Below are 25233 nucleotides of genomic sequence, written 5' to 3'. Positions count from 1 at the left end.
GACCTACATGTTTCTGAGTGACAGCCCACATCAGTCCTTTGGCAGCGTGAAAAGCCGCAGTGAGCACACACACTCCGCCATTGACTTCTAAACGAGGGAATCGCTAATCCATTAGCATGCGAGGTGACTGTCATGACTGATTCCCTTGTCCCTGTCTGCCCGCACTCTGACATACTTCACCAGCAGATCAATAATACCAGATGTTTGAACTTAAGTCTAAAATATTTATGGCCTCTGGTGAATTAAGTTAAACTGCCCCGTGTGGCTCCGATTGGGTCAGCTCCCTTATAGCTCAAGCGAACGTTTTAGCACACAGGAAATGAAGCTCTGATTTGATTCGCACTAACACGAGAATGATTAAAATTATCATTAAAATGATTGCACATTAACGTGAGAAAGTGTTAAAGGAAGACCGGGAGACATGGACAAGACAGTTTTTAATATCTGGTGAAAGCTATCTGTTTGCATTAGCAACATTGCTGAGCTGTGACGTCAAAGGCAGCAGACAGGAAACAAAAATCAATTTACAAAAAAGCAATGGCAAAACTTAGATTTTTTTGTTCTGTTGTTATATATGTTTGCATTTGCTTCATATATTTTATTTTTGTTTCGCTTGTCTTGTTTTTGTTTTGCTTGGTTTGGTTTGCTTTTATAAACTTTTTATTTGGTTAATGCAGTTGTCACTTAAGCAAATACCCAGTCAATTTAAATTGTTACTGCTTCTTCCTTTCTCACGTACACACTTTTTTCCTACCTTCCGCTATTTCTTTGTTATATTGACCCTATATTCGCAGCCTACTATACTAGAGAGAAGTGGAGCTGGCATTGATGGGGTTTGATGTGCAGTCATTGTGGCTGTATCGAGACTCCTGCTGAGATCCAAATGCCATTAGAGGGAACAGCGGCTCTTTTAAACGGAGCAGGTTCTTGCCCTAGTGCCTTCCTTCTAAAGTGTGTGGCAGACACATCACAGAACGCTGACACCAGGGATATTGTTCTTCGAGCATGCCACTGGGTTCAGTCCCCGTTTAACGCTCCAAAACCCAGTGTCTGTCATGCATCTGAAAAAAGCTCTGTGAGAAGACAGGCCTCCTGTGTCTGTCCACTTCACAATTGTGATGAAATCAGCCAAGCATTTTTTTCATTCTCTTTTTACCTCTCCATCGCTCACTACCCAGCACAGATAATTACGACTTTTCTCTGGCATATTCATTCGAAGAGACACATCAGTTCGGAGGGAGGGGAGCGATAAGCAAACTTTTGCCTTGTCATCAAAATAACAACCATGGGATAAACAGAAGAGCTGAAAATAATGTCTTCATTAGAGCAGAATGAAGAAACGTCTGACTGGAAATATTCCAGCAAATATAATTATTTTGAAATGTTGTGGTTACTAAGTTGGTGGCACATATTTTTTAATTACTGTGTTGATTTAAAATGTGTTGTTCTCTTTCAGCTTCGTTGCATGCTTATGTTGACCTTTCATCTTGTTCCTCAAGTATATCATGGCCTTTAAGCGTGAATGTCTCTTATCCATGTTAAATTTTACAGTTAACCGAAGTCAGGTTAAGAGTAGGTCGAAAGGCTTAGGTTGAGATCATTCTAGATGGATGAATGTGCCATTATAATGAGCAAAGTCTATTTTGTCATTCATCCCTTCGTTCATTTATTCATTTAATTATTCATTCATTGGCCTTCCTGGCATCACAAAGATACTGTAGATACACAGAAGTCAATCTTTTCTCAGCCTTGCCTTGAGCCTCCCTGTGATTTCATCATCACTCAGAGTCATGGACATTGTCATGAACAGCAGAAAGGCCTCAGTTGCAATATTTAGTCAGTGACTAACTGTTCTGGTGCTCAGTGGTGGGTTGAAATGTTGAGAGCAATTTGTTGCTAGGAGCAGAGGGCCTCGAGTGGAATAGAGCAGTGCTGAATAGGCCACGGGCAGCCGAATGAGACCATCCATGGCTTAGCCCTAATACAATTTGAAAGGCATTGCTCTCATAGAGTGTTCTCAATGACACAACACTCTAGAGCTTCTTCAAGTGCAATAACAATGTCAGACTCAACAGCCGGGCTTTTGGTTGACATTAAAGGGTTCTGAAAATAAAGGCATGGGGTCAGAGGAATAACCTGCTGTTACCGTAAGGCAGTTAACAGACTTTTAGAGCGTCAAGTGGTGTTATACAATACACTACTGCTGATGATCATTAATGATTTTTTTTTTTTTACATGCGTTTGCAGTTTATTATGTCGTGTTCACAATAGCAGTATAATGTGTCTGTGATTGCAAATTGAATGTCAAACCTAATTATGATTGCACTGCAACTTGCATTGTCACAACTGTTGCAGTTTTCTTTCATTGAATTTAATTAGCTTAATAATATTTTGTCATTGCTACAGTAAACATGCATATTTCACCATTACAGAGACGACAATGTTTATGTATTTTTTTTAGCATTATGCTCTGAAAGGTTAAGCATTGTCAGTTTATTGATTTTTAAGCAGTATGTCTATGTAACAACTGTTATTATAAATACATGTATTCTTTAACAGGCCATGCATGTTTCATTTAGCTCGCAAATGTGCTTGCTTGTGTCAAGTAACTCTGCTGGCTTTTTGCTGCTGCTTAACTTCAGGATTATCCCAATCAATATTTCATGAATAAGTCTAAATCAAATCGTTGGGTCCACGCCATGGAGTGTGGGTAGGTCACTGATGAGCTGATTTGACAGGAAATGATGCATTGTTTACCCAGAGGTTTCCAGGACAGACAGACAGAAAGACACATGAAGATTTATTTTTTTAAATTTCTTTCTTAATGAATCTCGAACGTATTAAACTGAAACATGATGCCTCTAACCATTGAGAGAATATGCATGCTGGTGTCTTAAATTCAGTCGTCTTTTCCTGACATGGTTATCTTTTGAAATAACGATTTCCTCTCATTTTCATGCTTGTTAGTGGCATAAGCTTAACTTTATGTGATTTCTTAATTTGAATTTGAATTATCTGCACTACAAGTTTATAGAGCTTTTCAATTTGTAGTCTTAAAACCTGGAAGAGAGAGCGTTTTCGAGCTATGTGTTCCCTCAGGAATTTCTAATGTGTTTTTAGAATAACATTTTTTTTTTGATTTATGAATTAAATTTGGTTAACATTCCTTGAAGACTCTTTCATGATTATGACTGCAGTATAAATTACACTAAATGATAATTCAAAATCTCAAATCTAATAACGTAACCTGTTTTTCATACTGAATATTATGATTGTTTGATGCCTAAATGCACTTGTAACAATTTAAAAATATTTTTTTATTTATTTTGACAGTAGTGGAGACTTGTCAAATCAACCATAATATGAAAATTGGAGACAGTTATGGAAAAAAAAATATGCTGAGGTATCAGGTGGTGAATTAGCCTTTTTAGATTGTCCTACAAATTGCCTGAACAGTTCTATTCATTGTTGACTGCTGCTCATCTCCCTGTAAAATCTTGTTTGCTTGGTAATTTAGGTTGAGTGTGGTTAGAGTTTTGTTGCTCTTGTTGAGTGACATGACCGCAGCGGTACAATGTCATTGCTGGCTATGGTTTCATTGGGTCTCACCACACTACCTCATATGTTTTCAACACTCATCTGCTGCAGACTGAAACCATAACCCACACTGTTGTTGTAAGTGAATTAGATACACTCAACCACATAGTTCTTGAATCCCTCATTTCCACCGGCCAGCTCCACAGCACCGGCAGCACTGCTTTTTATGTTTCAAAGCTAGGTAAGGTTGCTCACAAAGACCTCATTTTTCATTAAAGACCTCAAACTGTGCTTTTTCTCTCAACAAACAGTTGAAAAGCGATGAGACAAAATTGGAAACAATAAACGACAAGCCCCCTGTAAACAGATGGGTATAAATTTTGCACATTATACTGTTTTGTTAACATGTTTTATTAACAAATCAGGCCATTATAATGTACTGTACAGCAAATGGTAATAAGTTTCAAATTGAGTTTGCTGGGTCGGTAATGAATTTTGAGTAATGGCATGGTGAGCCTCTGTCTTTGTAATTTTAGACTAATTTAATTGCGGATCTGTGAAAAGTGCATTTTAGTCTTCTTAAACTGCCCTAGGCTACAGGCATCACCCCTAATTGAGGGTCTTGTGTGACCATATGGGTTTATACAAATGACTTTAATATGCATGTTGCATTGTGCACTATGATTATCAAAAAGAAAGGAATAACTCATTGACTTATGGTCTTTTATTGCAGCAAACTACCCCATGTATTTGGCTTTATTGACAATCTGGAGCTAAGAACAAGTGATGTTAATGGCATACTCTAAATGCGATCACATGCTGCTTAGCTCTCTCGCTCTTTCTCTCTTTCTCTCCCTATTCTTATCCCCCCCAGATCATTTAATGTCTCCAGATACATTGTGTTTTATAGCCAATTATCTTACACAATCCATTATCAGTTTTACTGTTATCTCCCATGCATTGCTTTATCTTTCTTTTGGAGCGAATGGCCTGCACAAGTTGCCTTAAGGCACCACACACAAAGAGTTCTTTCATTTGCATTCGCCTTCACTTCATTTGCATTGCGACATTCTTAGATGGATCTGTTTTTAAAAGTGTGTTTATCAGGTGAATCCAAAGCTCATGTTTTTTTTTTTTTTTTTTTGTGGGAAGTTTTTAAGCGGTAAGTTTGTAGGTTAACTTGTAACTGTGTTTTAGTACAAAGATATACAAACTGTCTTTTAAAGAAAACCGTTTTAATAACTTTTAATTCAATGGGGAAAAACCTAAATATCTCCTTTAGGATGCATAAATATTTTATTCTTTCCTTCAGAATTCCATCTGGTCACACATATGTGAAACATTCTTCACATTAAGCCGCTAACAGAAATGTGGAGAAAAAAAATCTTTTTTTTTTTTTTTTTTTGATGTTGTTGTCACACATGGCATTTTCTGATAGACAGAGAAGGACTCATCTTGTATATGATGCTGGAGGTGACAAAGTGACTTTTTAAAATATGGATGGGGAAAAAAAACAAGAAGCAAGTGTTCTAACCCAGCTCATCTTCAAAACAAAAACTTTTCAAACCTGTAACGAACTTGTACGCAATGTACTTGTTGGTGGGTTTATGTATTCTAACAAAGTTCTTTGCCTGTCTCTTTCTGTTTTTAGCTGGGTGAATAACTTTGGCCATGAAGGTCTCGGACTGCTTTTGGATGTGCTGGAGAGGCTTCTTGACAAGAAACAGTAAGTTATGCGGATTTCTAACATCGTCATCTTAAGAAATTCCCTTTCTTCGGTTCTTTTGGATTGCTCATTCACACTCTCTTATCTTTCTCTTTACTCACCGATTTTCTTTTCCTCAGGCAAGAGAACATTGACAAGAAGAACCAGCATAAACTCATTCAGTGCCTCAAGGCCTTCATGAACAATAAGGTGTGTTTAGAATTTAAAAGCTCCACCATGAGTAGTTTATATCATTTTGTGTCCCGCACGTGCCAAGTAAAGAAAAGAAAAAAAATCTCCAAAGCAACATATCAAAGAATATAAAATCATGGCAGCTCTTTACTTGTCCTTGAGAGGAGTGAATACATTTGTGATTGAAATACCGCAGCTTTATTAAACAGGAAATACAAATGAAGCTCGTTCAACTCTAGATAATCATCAGATTTAATATTTTCTAAAGCTGCTTTCATGCTTAAATGGTATTGAAATTTTTTTGTTTATACATCAGCCATGTTAAATATAAATGCTATTTTTATTCCAAACACTTTTTTGTAATGTATTTACTTATTTAATTTATCCCCCCCCCCCAAGTGAATATATTCTGCGTTCTTCTCAAATTGTGGTCAAGTGCGGTGCATTACACCCTGGAAGGTAGACAGAAATGCAGGAATATGATTATTTGTCCCTGCTGCCCTGTCCTCATTTAAAATAATTTATCCTAAAACATATCTACACCTGCCTAATTGGCTCTTTCAGGAGAAGAAAGTCTAAATTTGTTCATACACAAGGGGTTCACTGTGTAAAGGGATTATCCATTGCAAAATGTTTACATTTTTGCAAGTTGTAATAAAATGAGATGTCTTTTTGTTTTCAGTATGGCCTCCAACGGATCTTGGGGGATGAGCGAAGCCTCCTTCTTCTCGCAAGAGCCATCGATCCCAAGCAGACTAATATGATGACTGAAATTGTCAAGATTCTGTCAGCTGTGTGTATCATCGGAGAGGAGAACATGTAAGACAATCATCTCAATTACATTTTGTGTGTTTTTCTATAGTGTTTTCTTCAGTAACGCACTATATAAAAATGCCACTAATATTTATATTTGTTGTAGTACTACTACTACTACTACTACTACTACTAATTATTATTGTTATTATTATATTATTATTATTGAATATTTAATACTACTAAATATAGCAATTATTATAACTTTTTTTTTTTATATGACTTTTATATTTTCTGGCCATTACAAAGGAAAGGGATGTTTGGCATATTTTTAATCACTTAATACTAATATCAGTTAACTTTTTTTATGTGTGTTATGCCAAAAAGTACTGATGCTTAAATATACAAATTTTTTTCTTACATTTTGTACTTTTTACAGTATTTTCTATAGTCCCCTTACATTGCAGCAGTAACCAAAAAATGATATATTTCTTAGCAAGGGTCCATTGCAGTGATGTGAGGGTGCATGTTGTCATGCCCTTCTCAACCGAGCCAGCTAGAAAGCCCTCGGCTAAGCATATGCATGCTGTGTTAGTTTTGTAGTTGAATAATTAAAAAGCTGAGTTTGCAACTGATCGCTTTTATCTGGCAATCAGCACCTTCAGCCCTGGGATCTGTTTGAGTAAACACACAAACACACACAGGCAGACTCATGCACACATGCTAAGTGCAGGTTGGATGAATCGGTGTGTGGTAGGTGAGTAGATTAGTGTGTTTTTTATGGGTGTGTAGGTGATCAGAGAGTGTGCAGATCTGTGTGACAGCTGTAAAAATGCTGATACCTCACTTAGCGCTGAAACTAGCTCCTTCCCCCTCAAACGCTGTGCAGTGACACTGGCTTATGTTTAGTGCTGTCACATCAAAGCCCTCTTTAGGAGTTGAGCAGGTGTAGCTTATTCTGAAGCCATGTTTGAACCAGCATGAAAGACTTTTTACAGCCCACTCACGACTACAACTTAATCACCTGGATCACAAAACACGGATCTTACACCTAGCTATTTGACAAAACTTCTCTCCACAGTTTTTCCACGACAGAGCAAAGCAAACCGATTTTGGGGTAATGAGACATGTGAAAGTGAACTTAACATCTGGTGTAGATATCTAGTATGTAGCTTTTAGAATCTGTTGCACACAAGAGTCGACAAGCATTTTGTGCCTGACTGTCTTAATTGTAATTGTGATTTTCATACGTGATAGATTTCTTTTAAAAAAATAGGAGGGGAAAAACAGGGCTACATGTTGATGAACTACACTTTAAATGATTGGATTGACTCCAAAATTTAATTTCTGTCATAATATAAAAAATATTTCATTAATTATATTTTATATCAATTATAAATATAGCTTAATATTTTTTTATGGAAGTAAAGATACGCTACAATTCACAAATGTAGGTTAAGTATTCTATGACTTATAAAAAAAATAAAGAAATATTTGAAAGCATCTGTAATGTTACAGAACATGTATATTCAAATAAAAAAAAAACGTACATTGAACTTCTATTTGTTAAAACGTATGAATGTTTCTACAAAGTGTTGCTTTATCAACATTGATGATAAAAGAACCACAATTTACAATTTATAACCTATGAAGAACAGGACTAGATATATGCACAGTTAACACACACTGCATGCGTTTCTTTACTGAATGGGCTATTTTTACTCAAGTGATGATTTGTTCTGCGGTTATTATTTTGTCTATGATGCATTCTGTTATTCTTTTCCCTTAGCCATGGACTGCAATCCACCAGTGCTTGAGTCAGCAAAACAGACATGGGACCTTGTAAAGCCCTTAATTTGCTTTCACCACAACACTCTGTCCAAACACATCTCTCCGGTTCTCTTATGTTGCTGCTTCTGACACAGCATCACATATCGTAGACTAAAGGATTTCACTTATCGTTACTGTGGTTGGACATTAGGCGTGTTTTGGTATTTCAAAACCCTAGTGAGTTATAACTCTACATAAAAGCCTGTGACTTTGTTTCAGTCCCCCTGCGTTAACACGCAAGATGTAGATTACAAGCTTAGACCAACTCGGGTGAACATTTTTAACCAATGTCACGATGGTGTCCTGATAAAAAGCTTGTTTACTTAAATGCAATGTTTTTTGTCTTCTTGCTTTCCTTTAGTCTGGATAAGATCCTGGCAGCCATGACCATTGCTGCAGAGAGGAATAATAAGGAGAGGTTTGCTCCGATAGTGGAGGGGCTGGAGAACCACGAAGCCCAGCAGCTGCAGGTCAGAGTTAGTGCCCTTTCCAAGAAAAAGAGAATCACACCTGCCACTTCACCTTATCACATTCATGTTAGAATTCATTATACTACATTTTACATACATTCACATACACTCTTGCTCGCGTAACCCAGACTTTGTAGTTGCGGAGTTAATACCTGTAGTTTCATAACACATTTCTGCATTTTGTCTAGAATAAAGACATTGTTTTTTGTTAATTTAGCTTGTGTCTGAAATTCGATTTTGCATCTGTTATTCTCTAGAACAAGCAATATTCAAGTAGAACACACATCGACAACACAACATTTATTTTATTTTATTTATTTTTTATTTTATATGTCCTGCTGTTTTATTTTATTCATTTCAAATAATTAGAAGAATTCTGCTTGCCCAGGGCAGCAAATATAGATCTGCTCTATTTAGTGTCAGTCAATGTGTGAGGCCTCTTCATTCCCAATGCTCTTTTTGATGCTGGAGCCAGGTAGAAATTGGCACATCTGTCACTCAAAGCTCTTCTGCACCCCGGCTCAGCTTGACGTGTAAACAAGTCCCCCTATCCCTTTTCTCAGTGTATTCTGTGGTCGTCTGTCAACCCTGCCACCTACGCCACAAGACAGAAGCTAGCTGCTGGCTATTCTAATGCAACAGGAGGTGTATTCTAAACCCTAATCAGCCCCAACCAGGTCACACAAAGAACCTAGAGCTCTGGAAACGAGCAACAACAAGGAAGAAAAAAAAAAAAAAAAAAAAAAAAAAAAACTCTTTCGAGAGATGGTTAGTTTATCATCTTCCCGTCTTACTTTTTCCTCTACATTCTCCAGGCTGGTCTCAGAGGAACCGAATCAAAAGGGCAAGGATGCAGCACCACACCTGTATTTATCATTCTATGCTTCTTCACAGCCTGCAGTGATCTGTGACCAAGCACAACAAGCCCCTCTCACACATTCATTAACCAAATCCCTAATCTTTGTGTTGCTGTTGAGAGCAGTGAAGACGACGATATGATACAGGGCGAGCGAGAGGAGAAGGGAGGAATTGAATCCCTTTGATTTGGTGCCTTGTTTTCCTCCTTGAAAAAAAAAGACTTTTAATGAAAAGAACCGCCGCTAATTGTGAAGTAAATTAAAACACCTCACCAATGCTGGCGGTTAAAAGAAATTAAACACTTTTAAAACCTGCGATGGGCTGCAGAGCCTGACTTTTTAAACGTGATTAAAATGTGTTTTGCCGTCACGCCATCTCAGTGACGCAAGCACGCAAACCTAAAACCGTCCCAGCAGTGCCGTTTTTTAATTACCTTGCTGGATTCCACCTCCGGCACTGTGCTGCAGAAGCTCATCATTGCGCACTCAAACCATAAAGGAAAATAAGTTCTTCAACCTGCTCCAGCACCCTATCTGCAACATCGTTTCAAACAGGCTGGTGTGTTGATGATGAAATGCATTTGCCCTCCAGAGGACTTGATGTACGATCTAGATTCATTCGGTGGGCCTCTTGAATGATTCAAATTGAAATAATTGCTCAAATGGGAATACTAGAAGATTTAAGAACTTTGGTGATTTGGAGGCACAGTGTTGCACACTGGGAGCAAAGTGGGCCTCGTTGCATTTTCCTTCTGCAGCTCCTGGGTAGGCTGAGACTTCGAGAGAAGGAATCAAGAATAGTGTTATGGTTCTTGATGCCACTGAGCTGATCCTGAACCCAAGGCTACTGCTGTGAAAAGCTGAATTTTTGAGGGTTTTTTTCGTCTTTAGTTTTCTATTTTCACTATACATTTTAACTTTCATATTTTATTTTTTTTTTTACTTGATTTTTATATATATATTTTTATTTTTCTTTCTCTCTCTCTCTCTTTCTCTCTCTCTCTCTCATGTTATATATATAATATGCCTTTATTTAGGGCTGCTCAATGCAAGTTAATGCACTGTTATGGTTTAAAACTTTCAGCAATCTCTCTCTTTCTGCTGTCATGAAAATTTATTTTCTGTATAATTTATGCCTTACAATTATTATTTTATTTCAGTTAGCGAAAATGTTCAAGGCAACCAAGCCTATGCATCTCCTCTGAATGGCTGCCATTGCCTAAATATCATATCTCTCCCATGACTCAAGTCATTCTATTTTTGTGGCCAATCTTTAAAAGCAGAGAGTCAGAATGACGGAGTGGCTCCTGAATAATAATATCATGCAGGAGAATAAAACATGTAGGCCAACAGATGCTCCAAAAGCCCACCCAAGGCTGGTGAATGTATAAGAAGACTGTTCACATGTCCGTCAAGAGTGATCTTTCCTCTCTGCATTGATCAACCAAGCGAAGAGCATTCCTTCTCATCCTGGCCAGCTCCCTGGAGCCACCTTATAGCCTGTTAAGAACCATCAGCACTCCTCCCTGCCCACTGCCCTGATCTGATAAATCAATTAAAAATACACATCTGTTCAGCCAGGCCTGCTCCCTCCTTTCATCCCTCCATCCTCCGGACAGCTTTGCTAATCCACTTGCATCTTTTCCCTGCATTTTTACCATTTTTCTCTCCCAGTCCTTCACAGTGGCAATTGCCTCGTTCCATCCTTATGAATTAATTTTATTTTATGTAATGTGATATATTGATTTTTTTCTTTAAGATGAGAGATGAGAGCAGTATGAATAAGAGGCTGTTGCAGGGTGCTACATTTTAATCATTTATCGCCAAAGCGATGATTCTAAGAATTTGCTTGCATTAAATGATGATGGTGTGTGTGTGTGTGTGTGTGTGTGTGTGAATGTGTGTGAATACAGGTGGCCTGCATGCAGCTGATCAATGCCCTCGTTACATCGCCAGATGATTTAGACTTCAGGATACACTTACGAAATGAGTTTCTGCGCTGCGGCCTCAAGAAGACCCTACCAGTGAGTATATCTTTTACTTTTTCATTCTTTTAATTTTTTTGTACTTTATTACTTTTTTTGCTTATTTGAATCACCATTAATTAATTAACTTTTTTTGGTTCTCTTTTTTTTATATAATATGATATGTTTTTAGGTAAGTTAGTAAATAAAAATACTGAAACTACAGACGTACAACAGAATTTTTGTAATCAAATGACAGATGTTGTTTTTCTAATGAAAGAGTTTGGGTTTAAAATGTTAATGTTAAAGAGTTTTTTTTTTTTTTTTTTAAATTGGCTTTACAGAACAACAAAAAAAAAACTTCTGAACAAGTGAACAAAACAATTGAAAATTGTTAAAATGTGCCCTGGTTTAGTGTCCCTCCTCCCTGACGGCACAGCTTTGTTTCATAAAGGCCATTCCCCTCACACATCATTATCAATCAACACGCAGATCTCTGCCCCACACTGCCACAAAGCCCACAACCAGGCCAGCACATCACTCACCATCTCATTTATGTGGGCATTTCCTCACTCTTAATAAGTCATTTTGACTGCTCCCCATATTATTGCTGCAATTATTATAATTATCTCAATCTACCCCCGCATATGATGAGCTTATTGTAATTTATGAATAATGTATTTGAAAGTTTAATAGGACAATTAAATATGACATTGTTCTCTAATTGTGAATAATGAGTTTCCAGGTTTTAGTATCCTCAAAATGGCAAGTGCAAAGGGAAAGAAACAAAGTGAAAGACAAATGAGATGCACTAAATCCTCAAGGAGAGATAGAAAATGGTGTCTGATGAAATGAAAATACACATTTCTGGAGATGGATGGGTGAGTGTGTGTTTGTGTGTGTGCGAGAGAGACTCAGTCCTGCCTCCTACTGCGGCATTGCGAGTGCTCTTTCTCTCTGATTGGCTGTTGCTTTAAGACAGATGGCATGCCTGAAGTATAGTCCACTGATTGATAACTACAGAAATTGGGTTACATTTGGCTTTTCACCGTCCATAAACTACACCAGCAGTGATTCATAGTGGAGTTGTAAAGAACACCTATTTTATCCGCTCTTTCTTTATGTCTCCTCCTCTCTAAACCCTTTAGATCTGTCGCATATGTTACCGGTATACATAGCAAAACAATCTGTGTACAATAGAAAAACAGATTGACTCTCAGTGCTATACAACACTAATCAGACTTATGGTTTTAATTGACATCTGAATTTCAAATCGCTTGACAAGCACAGCTTTTTTCCCCCAATATAATGTCAAAATTCAATCCAAAATGAATGTTTTGGAAAATGGCAAATATGTTGAAAGTTAGCCAAATGGCTGTTGATTTTTTTTATTAAAGTAGCATTCTCAAGCTTCTGCAGACATTTGTCTGTCACCTTGAAGGAGCTCTGGTTTTGTCGTCTTTCCTTTCTTTTTTTGTGCATTTCCTTCTTAAACAAGGCAATTTTTTAAATAAAAACTTGTTATTTTGAGGATATTAGTACTGGTAAACTGTACATTTTCAGTGCATATATTTATTACAAAACTGAAAAAGCAAAGTTATGATTTAAATGCGTCTAAACCCTAATTAAATCAATTCAAGGCCTTCTACAAAGAGTTTTAAGTACCCAAAAAGGCATTTTTTTTTCTTCTTGTTACATTACCAATGTTACATGAGGACACATGTTCATCAGCCACCTCATGCCAACCTCTGTAATCACAGGAGCTGAAGGAGACGGAGGAGCTCGACATTCAGCTGAAGGTGTTTAATGAAAATAAGGAGGAGGATTCCATCGAACTGTCTCACAGACTAGATGACATCCGCGCAGAGATGGAATATCCTTTTTACCCCTGCCTTGTGTATGCGTGGAGCCACAAGGGCGCCCAGTGTGGCTCATGGGTCTAAAGCCAAGACCTCCAGTTCATTCGGAAGGGATTTGAGAATCAGCTTTTTTTTTTTTTTTTTTTTCAATTCCAGTCCAGCCTCTGGCAACTCTGGTGGTAAACAAACCTCTTCACATCAACACATGCACGCACCGCACACATATCCCAGCATCCTCCTCTGGCCCTGAGCTCATTATACTGACATTCCAGAGACACAGAGAGCAACCTCTACGCTCACCTCTCCTCTGTTTCATTCCCCCTCAAATCTGCGGATAGACTATGCTATGCGGCTATGGAAATCCGTTCACACTTATTTTCTCCCTGTTTCTACATCTGCATCTGACCCTTCAGGCCACAGCTGCGTACGTGGCAGCCATATGCAGTAGCTCCTGGATTTGTGTGTATTCTCACCGTACCCTTTATAAAGCAGCTTGAAGCCATTCATAGAATGTTTTTTTTTCTGTTGTTTTGAGCTGATTTTGTTGATGGTTTTTAGCGTTTCACTTTCTTTCCATAACCTCTCAGAGGGAAAGCTTCGATGAAATGATGGAGAAGCCAGAGTTTTAGTTCAGGCTGTCTGGACTAATGATTTTCGTGAGCAGCCAACTGTGTAAGAGACACAACATTTGTCTCTAAGGACAATTTGGCATTGATCTGTAAGTGCCTTGTGTAATATGCGTGTCTAAGCAACGGTCTCTGTCTTTCTCAGTCCTTTCCCCCTTCTTCTCTTTCTAAACAACAACCGCCTTTCAGTCCCACCCTTCTCATTTTCTCTCTGGCTGCTTCAGAAATATTTTTCTACATTTACCTATAGAGATAATATTTGTATGTATTTACAGTCTCAGAACCTTTCTTGTTTTTGTCAGGCTGCTTTATGAATATTTAACTATAGAGTCAGTTAGGGTTAGGGTTTTATATATTTATTTATACATTTATGTAGATTATTTATTTATTTTTAATAATAGCTACCAGTGTGTTGTTATCCTGCTATTTTTATATTTTCTAACACTTTATTTGTATTGTCCCTCAACAGACATTTACTGACTATACGTTTGGAAGTGCATGTCATCTTATTCTACTAATACTATAATTAGATTTAGTTGACATGTAGTTGCAAAGTTAATTAGTATAGCATCTAGAGTGGACTATCAAAATAAAGTGTAGGTTATTATAATAATAATTATTATTATTGATAGTGGTAGCAGTAGTAGTATAAATGTTGCACTTCTGCTCTGGATAAGTTCTGGCCACTGTAGTGACTTCAGGAAGCTGTTGAATATTAATTGAAAGTTGGGCAGTGTGATTGATTGACCCTCCCTCTCTGTCTTTTGTATTGCTCAGCTCCATGCTGATACAGCTCATGTTTATGCATCACCTTCCCCACCAGTATATTACTGCAAACATGCCCAAAATACAAATATGCACAGACGGTGTGTGTCTGTATGCACGCTCGTGGCCCTGCTTAATAGAGAGAATGGCTTTCTGGTGCATTTTGCTGGTTTTGAAGTGTGGAGAAAATAATTCATTTAAGCAGATCACCTGTGTTATCAGCAATAATGCTCTGAAGATGCTTGTATACTCACATTGAGTTGACAGAACATGGGATACACTCACAACCTTATGAATAACTGAAATGATAGGAGTTAATTAGAAAATATAGAGCAGTGCTGAGAGAGATTGGTTTGCTGCAAGGGCAGTTTTTAAAGTGGCTGTAAGTCTTAACGTTCTATTTTTATTGTTGTTCCATAAATATATTGAGCTATTTAAGTAATATAGTACAGATTTTGTTAAGTATCTCTGTTTATAGGTAATATTCTTGTAAAGAATATACCATTCTGTAACCTCAGACAGATTTTCTTGATTAAATGAAAACAGACTGTTGTACCTTTTTAGGGTTTTCCTCTAAATATTGAGGCTCCACAGCTTTTATATTTGTATCCTAGTGGAAGGGAAGGAGTGATTTGTGGCAGCTGAAGAAAGCGTGCTCCAGTCCAGCCAGTGCATCACCCTGCAGTCAGCGGTTAAATATTTCAACAGACATTGTCAAAACCTACAGTTCATGTAATGACTGGACTCGCCCACCTCTGCTCAGTGTAGCATGACAAATAATACACACAATTTTGCCCATATTTACAAAGATTGTTATTTTAGTTTATTTATTAGACTTATATTTTTATTGCATTATTGTTTTTACTGTTAATCATCATACGCTTTGGCTTGCCACCATTATAAATAGATCACCGGTCATTTATTTAACTCAGGTGGATGTACCAGAGAGGGTTGGGACATCAGATTTTGAAATAATAATAATAACAATAAAAAAGGAAGACTACGATGACTATCTGATCTTACATCTGTTTTAGACATGGAAAGCCACTGCCCTCTCTCCTCAGGGAGAGGAGATGTTGGACATTTAATCAATACTCTGCAAGTTTAAGAGCACATTTTTTTCAGTTTTGGAGACAAGCAAGACAAACTGAAGATGAGATTTCAGTCCAGAAAAAAAAAAAAAAAAAAATATATATATATATATATATATATATATAAGCATAAGTGAGTGATCCATATTTTATTTCATTAAATAATCAAACTTAAAGAATTTTCATTTGATTCATGTCCAGAGCCAGGGCATGAACTGTCAGAAGAGGTACTGCCTCTGTCACTTTCCTTCAGAACCTTTACACATGTTAGCAAATTAGATCCCTGAAGATACTTTAGAATGCAGGAATAACATCAGTTCTGGTTAGACTCGATCTTTGACTCTGTCCTCCATCTGAGTTAAAACAAGCAAACAATTTCCAGTGCGGGATGGCCATTCACATTTAGTTGTATTGCTTGCTCATTATTGTTGTTTCTGATCTTAGAATTATATTACTGCTATAACAATAATTCTAGTAACTCTAGTCTTTTCACAATTGTATATGTGTGCAGTTGTATAGAAATGGGATGTTTAGATAAACATTGTTTCACTACATGGCAAGCAGTGTGCAGTTGTGTCCTTAACCCTCTATGCACTGATATGGGTGAGGTGTACCATCTCCTGTCCAACATGGTGAAAGACACAGGCTCAGAACCATACTTCCTCTCCATCCTTCAGCACCTGCTTCTCATCAGGAATGATTATTATATCAGGTGAGTGCCATCATATTTTTTCTTATCAACATTTTTCTTATTTTCTATTGACTCAATAATCATTCTTGATTATGAGAATTCACAGATTATGATTATTAAGATTAAGAAATTAAAATAAATATGTTTTATTTGGGGTATTTTTTATATAAGTAGAAAAAGCTAAGTTAACTTTATAGCTGTGTCCTTGTAATCATAAAAAAACGACTCCTATCAAGATATAAGATTTTTAGTTGTTTTTTGCTGTTTAACGATGTCTTGAATGATAATTTATTTAGAAGAGAGAGTTATTTTGCATGTTCAGCCACACTCAGAGTTTGCGCGTCTGTCAAAAAGTGAAGAAATGATACTGATCATTTCGGTTCACTGTTGCATCAGACCTGTTGCTGAGGTAAAATATTTAATAAAGAAGGAAGAGCGAAGCGATGAAAGGGAGGGAATTTACCATGGACATGTTGCTGCTCACTTTGAGCCATGAATAATGTATTGCCCGGCTTGTTGGAAAAAGCGAGAAATAGAAAACACATTAAGCAAGTAGTAAGGCAGATTCTCGTTCAGTGCCATCCCTCCCGCCCCTGTGTCTGTAACTCTGTCGGCAGAAAACAGGATCACTACAAACGCTGATTAAAAATGCATGCACTTATTAAAGACTCTCTCCCATAGGAAAGAAAAATAACAAATGGAAACTCTTTAACATCTCCAATTGTTTCTTTTAGACGCCAATGAGATTAAATGATGAGAAAATTAAGTCTCCTGTCTCTCATATTTTTCTCTTGAGAAAAACGCCCTAGTAATCCCACAGAAATCAGACCTTTTAATATCAACTCAAATAAGTTTCTTCCCATTTCGAAATTTTACGAGAAATATCTGATACAAAACACATGAGCCGTTGCTAAGAGTGATGTTCGAGCAATGACACTTTTATCTGCATTAAAACATTTCTCAGAGATGGATACAGAGTTTTGTTTGCATCCACTTTACACGGTCACTCTATAAACTTCTCATCGCTGACATCTTTGAACCTGGTGAGACGTTTTATGTAGATTGGATTGGCTGGTTGGGAAATTGTATGGCTATAATTTTAGATTAAAGGGATCCCTTGAGATCAGTGTGCGCTTTGATGGCCGAGTCTCCAAGGAGAGGGAGGGAAGAATAGGCTGGTGGCATCTCTCTGCTTTAGTCCGCATCAGTCGACAACGTCGCTCTTGTTCATAGGTGTTGGGAGGTACTCTGGTGATCAAAGCCAGCCATAAAGGAGAGCTGTCCGTGCCAATAGATCGCACCGTTTGATTTAAAGCCATTCTTTAATTCCAGCAAAACAACCAGACACCTTTATCCTCATTTAACTCTGTGCCCTCAACTCTGTCCTTGGTTATTTGAATGGAAAGTTTTCCCTCAATTTGTTTAATAACAAGAAATAAAATAAACAGAACGATTTAATAACGGTTACCGGTGTCCTTCAGCCCTCCAGCCTTCTTTTTTTACTACTTTTTAGAGCAGAGGAAGGAAGACGTCGGGCAATAACTCTCTAAGACTCTCTAACAGAAGGTAGATCAGAGGGAGAGTATATGGAGCACATCTTCTACTTTTGGCCGTGACTGATGTGAAGATTAGATGGGCAGTGTGGAGCAGGGGTTGGATGGGAGATGAGAGGCAGACAGTGAAGGTGCCAGACTGAGAGAGAAGGAAAGAGCGGCTCTGATGAGTGGGACATATGCCGTCTCCTCTGGTGGGGTGTGACAGTTCTGGGTCAGTCGTCTCCTTCCCGGTTCTATCCAGCATGCGGCAGTGGTGGTAGCCAGGATGTTGAGAAAATAGGGCGGCTTATTGAGATAATGATATGGTGTACATCAGTGACAGGCGTAAGCTTCGGGCCTTGCCACTAAGCCGGGCTCGGTGACACTCTCAGCCCTATCAGTTCCAGCCACCCCGTCCGCCCCCTCTGCACGCTTATTACACATCGCTGCCGTGTCTCTTACAACAAGGCCTCGAATTGGCAAATTGTATGAATATGATTATTTGTTCGGTTATTTGAGTATGTTATTTGTCATTGAGCTTGGAGAGACATCCAATTATGGTAATGCCTTAATAGCTAGTTTATGTTCTTATATATTTAAATGTTACAACAAGAGGTGTAGTCCTGATTCTATTATTCAGCTCTTTTATTTTTAAAAATATGTACTTTTTGTACTTTACAGTTTGTTAAATGAGATTTCAGTCAGAGTGAGTGTTGTATTATGTTTAAAATGCAATATTTATAAATATTCTGAATTAGCTTTGTGTTTTATATTTTTAGTTTCCAGTTCATTGTACTATTTTTAAATGCTTTTTGACCGTTTAAATAAATATTTTATTTTATAAATATTTTGTTGCTTTCTGAAGGAAATATTTTTAGTAATTTCAATTAATTTGAGTGTTTTTGTACTTTAAATATCTTTAATATTTGTTGCCTTTGTAAATAACTGAATTAAAAGACATTTTTTAAAACTAATATTTGTCTTTGTTTCAGTTAATGAAAAGTGTTTTAATAATTACAGTCATAGTTAACATTAACAACAATAAAGGAGCATCTGAATGCTTGAATATAATTTTTTTCTTTTATCTGTTTTTGTATTAAAATATTAAATGTGTCACTCTTTGTGGCTGAATTCAATCTTGATTTTCCTTACTAGCAGCACTCAGGCCATAACAGCAGCAAATAAAACTGAAATATGTTAAGAAAACATAAGTGCAAATACACACCTGTCGCATAAATTACTTTAGGTCAACAAGCTCTGCCGTTAATCCAATAGCTTATCTATATTCCCCTCCAAATATTGTTTATCAAACAAAACTGTTTGTAGATTAAAAAATGTAATGCTGTAGAATTAAGTGGCTTTAACTAAGAGTTGTGGCGCAATTATTTAGCACAGAGACATTTTTAAAGTCATGCTCGTTCATTAGAATTCAAAAGCTTGTTTTGTGTCGAGAAGCCAGGAGTAGGGGACGACACATTTCTGGAAGGAAAATTGAATACCTACACGAGACATTCAAGGTCATGCTTGGAACATAATTATTTGCCACTACGGAGCTCAGCTTAAGTCGACATTGTATTTGTTAAATGTCACTTGCAATTAAATTTGGTAATATAACTCTGAAAAGGTCACACACTAAGCGCCGTGGCAGTGTCTAGTCCCAGACCCATTTACTCCCCGTCCCGTCATTGTCACCCCTCCAAACACGAGGCCGTGTTTTCCCTGCCATTGTGCGACTAATTACACAGATTACACTGATTAGATTTGCGTCTCAGGTTTTATTGCTGCCCTTAATTGCCAAAGATGATTGCAAATTAGAGGGGGAAGCATGGAGGCCTGGATGTCGGTTTGTCTTCACCTTGAATGGACAAAGTCACCCAACCGCTCTCCGGCTGCACACTTTACCGTTAGTGATTTCATTATGTACCGAAGGAAGCCTTAATTCAATGCCGTGAAATACCATTAAAAGATATGTCTTACCAGATGATTTATGAAGAGCTGTCCTCGCAGGAATGCACAAGGCGGTATTTTATATGAAGTTAACGGCTTTGTCTCTTGTCATACTCTGCCCTCTCACTCTCGCTGTACTCGTTCTTTTTATTACAGGCCTCAGTATTACAAGGTGATTGAGGAGTGTGTGTCCCAGATCGTCCTCCACCGCAGTGGGATGGACCCTGATTTCGCCTACAGGGAGCGACTGGATGTGGACTTCAGTCATCTCATCGGTAGGTCTGAGATTAGGTCTCCTGGGTCTTGAAGAAAACGTCTTGGCGTTGAACGCCACACTAGACCTCAGCACAGCTCCTTTTACGTTATTATTCATTGGCACAACTGGGTTTGCAGGTTATTCAATTCTGTCTTGAACTGTATGGCCATTTGATAAAGTGGTCAGAAATCTCAGAATGAATAAAGAGGAGTTTCAGGTTTCGGTAACCAGCTTTAGGTAAAAGCGAGAGAGCAGTATTGAGTTATACCACTTCAATGAAATCCGCCAGAAAGATTTTTGAGGCTTAATGGGATGTCTAGAGCCTGATTATAACAATCCTGCACTGGTTCACACTACATTTTGTCTAACATAACTGTGAAATCACGCTGCGCTGAGGGAGGCGCAACTGCAGTTGATAAAAGTTTACCATTTCCTGGAGTAGATCTAATTATCATTCCCTGGTCCCCGTGAGAGCCCTGTCTGAAACACCTGCACTCACCTGACACATAAGATAAGGTACACTCATTATGCATAAATAAAACATTATCTGCAAAACCTGGCTGGCATGTCATGTCTTATAAACGCAACACGACTTCAGCTGTACTGGTTATATTTGCAATCCTGGACTTTTTTCCCCTCCATTTGTTTTATGATTAAATGTTGCGGGGGAAATCATTTGTTGCCAATTGTTTTGTCATCCAAGTTCTTGGACACCAAAGGAATTAATAAAATAAGGGTGATGTAAATTTTTTTGTCCTCTTTTTTTTCCTTCTTTGCCCCCCTTTTGTGTTTTGTCACTAACACTTTCGTAACTTGCCAACAAAGGCTCATTAAAAGTTTTCAGACCCATCTGCAGAAACAAAAAAAAATGTTAGATTTTCTCACTTCTTCCCTTACTTTAATGAGTTGAAAACAGATTTTGTGGGGCGCCGTTTTTAAATTTACATCTCAAACCTCCAGAACGGAATACAAATCTCCAGAGGGGAGGGGGGAATGAGACACTGACAGGTTCATTTTATTCTGTTCGCTTTTTTGTTCTTTTGATTGTTTTATTCAGTGTCTGATGTGGAATCTTAAGCATCGTGTTAACAATGCACCTTGTAATTTACATATACTTGTGTGTTTTTGTGCGTTTTCATGCACCCGACTGTTTGTGTATGACAGATCAGTGCGTGGATAAAGCCAAAGTGGAAGAGAGCGAGCAGAGAGCGGCTGAATTATCCAAAAAGGTGAGTCTATTAATCACCCTGGGTGCTGCTATTGGTATGCAACCAGGCTTCTGTCACCAAACTTTTCTCCCATGAGCGGTGAGACAGCACATCGATTGTTCTCGTCTGATCAATAGCTGGCAGCAGAGCAACATGATCTGTATCAGTGCAAGCAGAATCAATGCTGATGCTCCAATCTGCAAGCTTGTTTGTGCCATACTGGGAACACTATTTACAGGCACCGTTTCAAATAGTCTTAAAGGCCCCAATGAACAATATTGTAATTTTTTTTTTCAGTTGAAACATTTCCTCTGGAGGTTCATGAGGATGCTAACACTTGCTGGTGTTGTCAGTGAAGCCAAGAGATTTATACCACAATGCTTTGAGATTCATGTATCTATGCTCTTGCTTCCTACCCAACTCAGCCAGACTTCTGAGGCTTGCGGTTTAATAGCAGTACTGTACTGTAGTACTGTAGTACAAATACTGGGTAGCTGAAAACACTCGATCGTGTCTAGCAATTTTTTATACATGGACGTAAATTTAATATGTGATGTATCTAATATTATAATTAATATACTTTTTTTTTTTGAAGTTTCTCATGCTTGCCTAAGTTGCATTTATTTTTAATCCAAATTAAACTGTGAAATATTATTACAATTTTTCTAGTGTGATACATTTAAAATGTAATTTATGCCTGTAATGGCAACCTGGTTTTTAGCAGCCATTACTTCAGTCTTCTGTATCACTTTTAAAACTTCAGTTGTCCTTCAAAACTCATTCCAATGTTCTCAGGAAACATTTCATCTTGTTTTTATCAATGTTAAAAACAAATGCCTGATAATTTTGTGGAAGAACTCGAAAGAAAGCCATTACAAAAAATTCAAAATAGTTTAAATTAAATAATATAAACATCTTCACTGTGTTTTAGGTCCATTTAATACATCCTTGCCAAATAATTACTGACCCAAAACCTTTTAATTCTGTATTATTTAGATCCATATTCATCAAAATTTTATTTGCACGTGTTAGATAACTTTATAAGTGAATAAGACTCAGAGATAAGTTGCAGCTGGTAAATGCTTAATCTTGGATCAATATGATGATGATAGTGAAGGTGGAGAGACATGTTACATTTGTTGATGTCTCCTGTGGTTTATGAAATCTGAAAAGTTATGCCAATGTTATTATTTGTGTGTTATTGTCTTTAGTTCGATGAGGAGTTCAGCGCACGGCAGGAGGCGAAGGCCGAACTGCAGAAGCAGGAGGAGAAAATCAAGGAGCTAGAGACTCAGATCAACACCCTTCAGGCCCAGGTAACAACACTTGGACCATAACCGACTGTACATGCTATGCTCTCTCTCATCACAACTTTAGGTTCACAAGCAGCCCCATAGCTGTGACCATTCAGCTGCTCTGCACTCTCTACACAAGGGTATCAATCGCAGGTTAACGCTAATGGAAGCTACCAACGATGCCGTGCCCCATACGATCACCTTTAACATGCATAGTTTACCCTTCCATTGGCACTGATTATACCACAGGAGCGATCTGTGCTTTGTTGTACTCTCAGAGGCTTCAAATCCGCTGAGGTTTCTCTTATCTTCCCTCATGAGAGCTTTGTAGTTCACATTGCCTTAGAAGAGCCCTTTATCCAACAGATCCGTGAAGCAACACTTCTACTTTTTCTGGTTTCTAGACTGCCCCAGCTATTCTCCAATGGCTATTAGACTACCAGGCATTAAATTATTTGTCTCCATCATAAAACCTACTTGACGCTCAGAGTCTCAGCTCATCAAATGCCCTGAAAATGAGCTATACAAGCACATTAGGATCACTAGCTTATTTTCTATGTTGTGAGGTCATATGAAGCAGTATTTCTCTGTCTGCTTCAAATGGTAATGCAACTTCTAATGTGGCGGCGAAGGGAGAGACTCTGCTAATTTGGTCAAATTGAAACCTTTTTATCTTTTATCGTGAATGCAGTGGTGCTCTAAGTGGGTATTTTAAGACTTGGGGGATTGTATGATTTAATAAAGGGCCAATCTCCCCCTCAAATTGTTGGATTTGATTTTTCTCAATTGCTCCATCGCAGCCTGTTCCTAGCTATTGTATCAACGCTTTGAGGGATTGCGTTACGTCTTTGGCTCTCACATCATCGTTCCTGTCAAGAAAAACCCTTAGTCCTTCTCCCGCAAAATGACTGCTATTTCCTACCAAACCCAATTTGAAACATTTTAGATTTTAGTGCTGCCTTGGGACAAAAGAAGTAGCTTGCTTGCTAGCTTATAGAGTTTAATAGGAGGGGAAAAAAATAAAAAATTCACCATTTGTGAAGCGCCATCCACGGCGTAAATAGTTTTCCAGAAACCAAATATATTGCGGTCGGAAAAGCCAGCACTTTGTCTTTCTGTTTACTTACCTCTCAGCATTTCCAAGCCCTATTGCCCTCAGCTTCTCCCAACAAGAGCCTCCCCACCTTCAAACCGAGATGAGTTGCTGTCATTAAGGACCCTGACAGCTTGGACCACCATTCATTTTCACAGATTTACCAAATTGGCACATTAGTGGAGGCGGAGCTGGAATGGGTTCCTCCCCGTGCAAAACGGAGCTTCTCAGAGCCCGACACTTCATTTGTGTGCAGTCCTCACCCCTGCACTTCATCTGCCCCGAGAGCCGAATCACGGCACGTTACCCACTCTGCCTCCTTCCTTTCCTCCATCTGCCTCGTCCATCACTTTCTCAACTCCTACACATATTCATGAGCCCAGGCCTCTGTGCGCTCTGCTCCTCATCAGTCACCATCATCCCTCCTTTTCTACACTCATTCATGCCGAGCCATATTGCGTGCACCCAATGCGTCCCTCCTCACGGACACAGCAACCCCGTTAATGACTGCTCACCTGCTCTCCCCTGCTTTGCTTTCCTGGATCGCAGTGTTATTCGGCTGTTGTTTTTCCCTGGGTGTCCTTCAGTCTTGCCCCAAGGCGATCTCCTTCTCTTTGAAGCTCAGTCATCTTCAGCACATTAACAGGTAGAGGAGCAAAGTGGAGCCCTGGAGACGCATACTCTTTCCAAATGTGCACTCTGATGGCACGTTCAAAGCTGTGGCTCCAGAACATTCACATGAACAGACTTCTGGTGCTTCTGGTAGAGAACATATAATGCTCTTGCTAAAGAAGCACCAGGATATTAGCATGAGAGTCTTGCACATATCCCGTGGGTGTTTTGGCACATCTGAAAGGGATATAAACTCATAAGTTGTCATGCGCAAAGCTGACAAATTGTAGTCTTTATTAGACAGCCGGTGTAAAACTCTTCTCCCACTACAGTTTCACAATGTTGTCAGGTTGTGGGTGCACAACTTATCACCGTGAAAACTGACTACGCTCACCCACACTTGAACCCACTTGCTGACTTCTTGTTCTTTGGTCGTCTGGTATAGATGGGAAGTAGAACTTGGTTTCGAAACACATTGTACTGTGAAAACTGTAATTTAAATCAATTCTAATGAATTTATAAGATTTCATAATAACAAAAGCTTCAAAATAACATTCTCTCTAAAATAAGACTCAGTAGGTTACATTATGATGTACACTTCAAGAGTGTTGAGCTGGAAAAGCATGACTGTCAGACATTTGCACATTATTTTGTGCCATTAGGGTGATCGAGGTTTAAGGAAACAAAGAGATGACAGCAAAGACATGCTTATCAACAGATTTGCCTTTTACACATAATTGAAGAGAGCCATTATTCAGAAGAACCAACGCAACAGCTCATGCGAAAATAATAGTCGGATGAGCTCATCAAAGCTGTGGTACAGAAATTTCGGACAGGCTGAATGTGAAATGGGAAGAATGAAATAATAAAAGAGCTTTGCAGTTTTATTTCATGTATTTTTAAGAGTTAATGAGAGTGCATGCATTATTAGGCCTCCTGTTCAGTTG

The 25233-nt window shown here is 38.2% G+C and overlaps 1 protein-coding gene across 7 annotated transcripts in view; it reads left to right on the top strand.

Annotated features, from left to right (window-relative positions):
• The window catches only part of diaph2 (diaphanous-related formin 2), a 350703-nt gene that overhangs the window by 100123 nt on the left and 225347 nt on the right, over nt 1–25233 (top strand). For all 7 annotated transcript variants that reach the window (XM_043256805.1, XM_043256804.1, XM_043256807.1 and 4 more), the window contains 10 exons: nt 5189–5263; nt 5383–5452; nt 6117–6253; nt 8379–8487; nt 11258–11368; nt 13069–13181; nt 16245–16361; nt 19979–20097; nt 21243–21307; nt 22498–22602. In XM_043256805.1, the coding sequence (XP_043112740.1) occupies nt 5189–5263; nt 5383–5452; nt 6117–6253; nt 8379–8487; nt 11258–11368; nt 13069–13181; nt 16245–16361; nt 19979–20097; nt 21243–21307; nt 22498–22602 (1021 nt within the window). The remainder of the gene's footprint in view (nt 1–5188; nt 5264–5382; nt 5453–6116; nt 6254–8378; nt 8488–11257; nt 11369–13068; nt 13182–16244; nt 16362–19978; nt 20098–21242; nt 21308–22497; nt 22603–25233) is intronic.

The sequence above is a fragment of the Puntigrus tetrazona genome, chromosome 14 (assembly GCF_018831695.1).
Source record: "Puntigrus tetrazona isolate hp1 chromosome 14, ASM1883169v1, whole genome shotgun sequence".
Taxonomy (NCBI): domain Eukaryota; kingdom Metazoa; phylum Chordata; class Actinopteri; order Cypriniformes; family Cyprinidae; genus Puntigrus; species Puntigrus tetrazona.
This window is presented reverse-complemented; position numbering and strand designations above follow the sequence as displayed.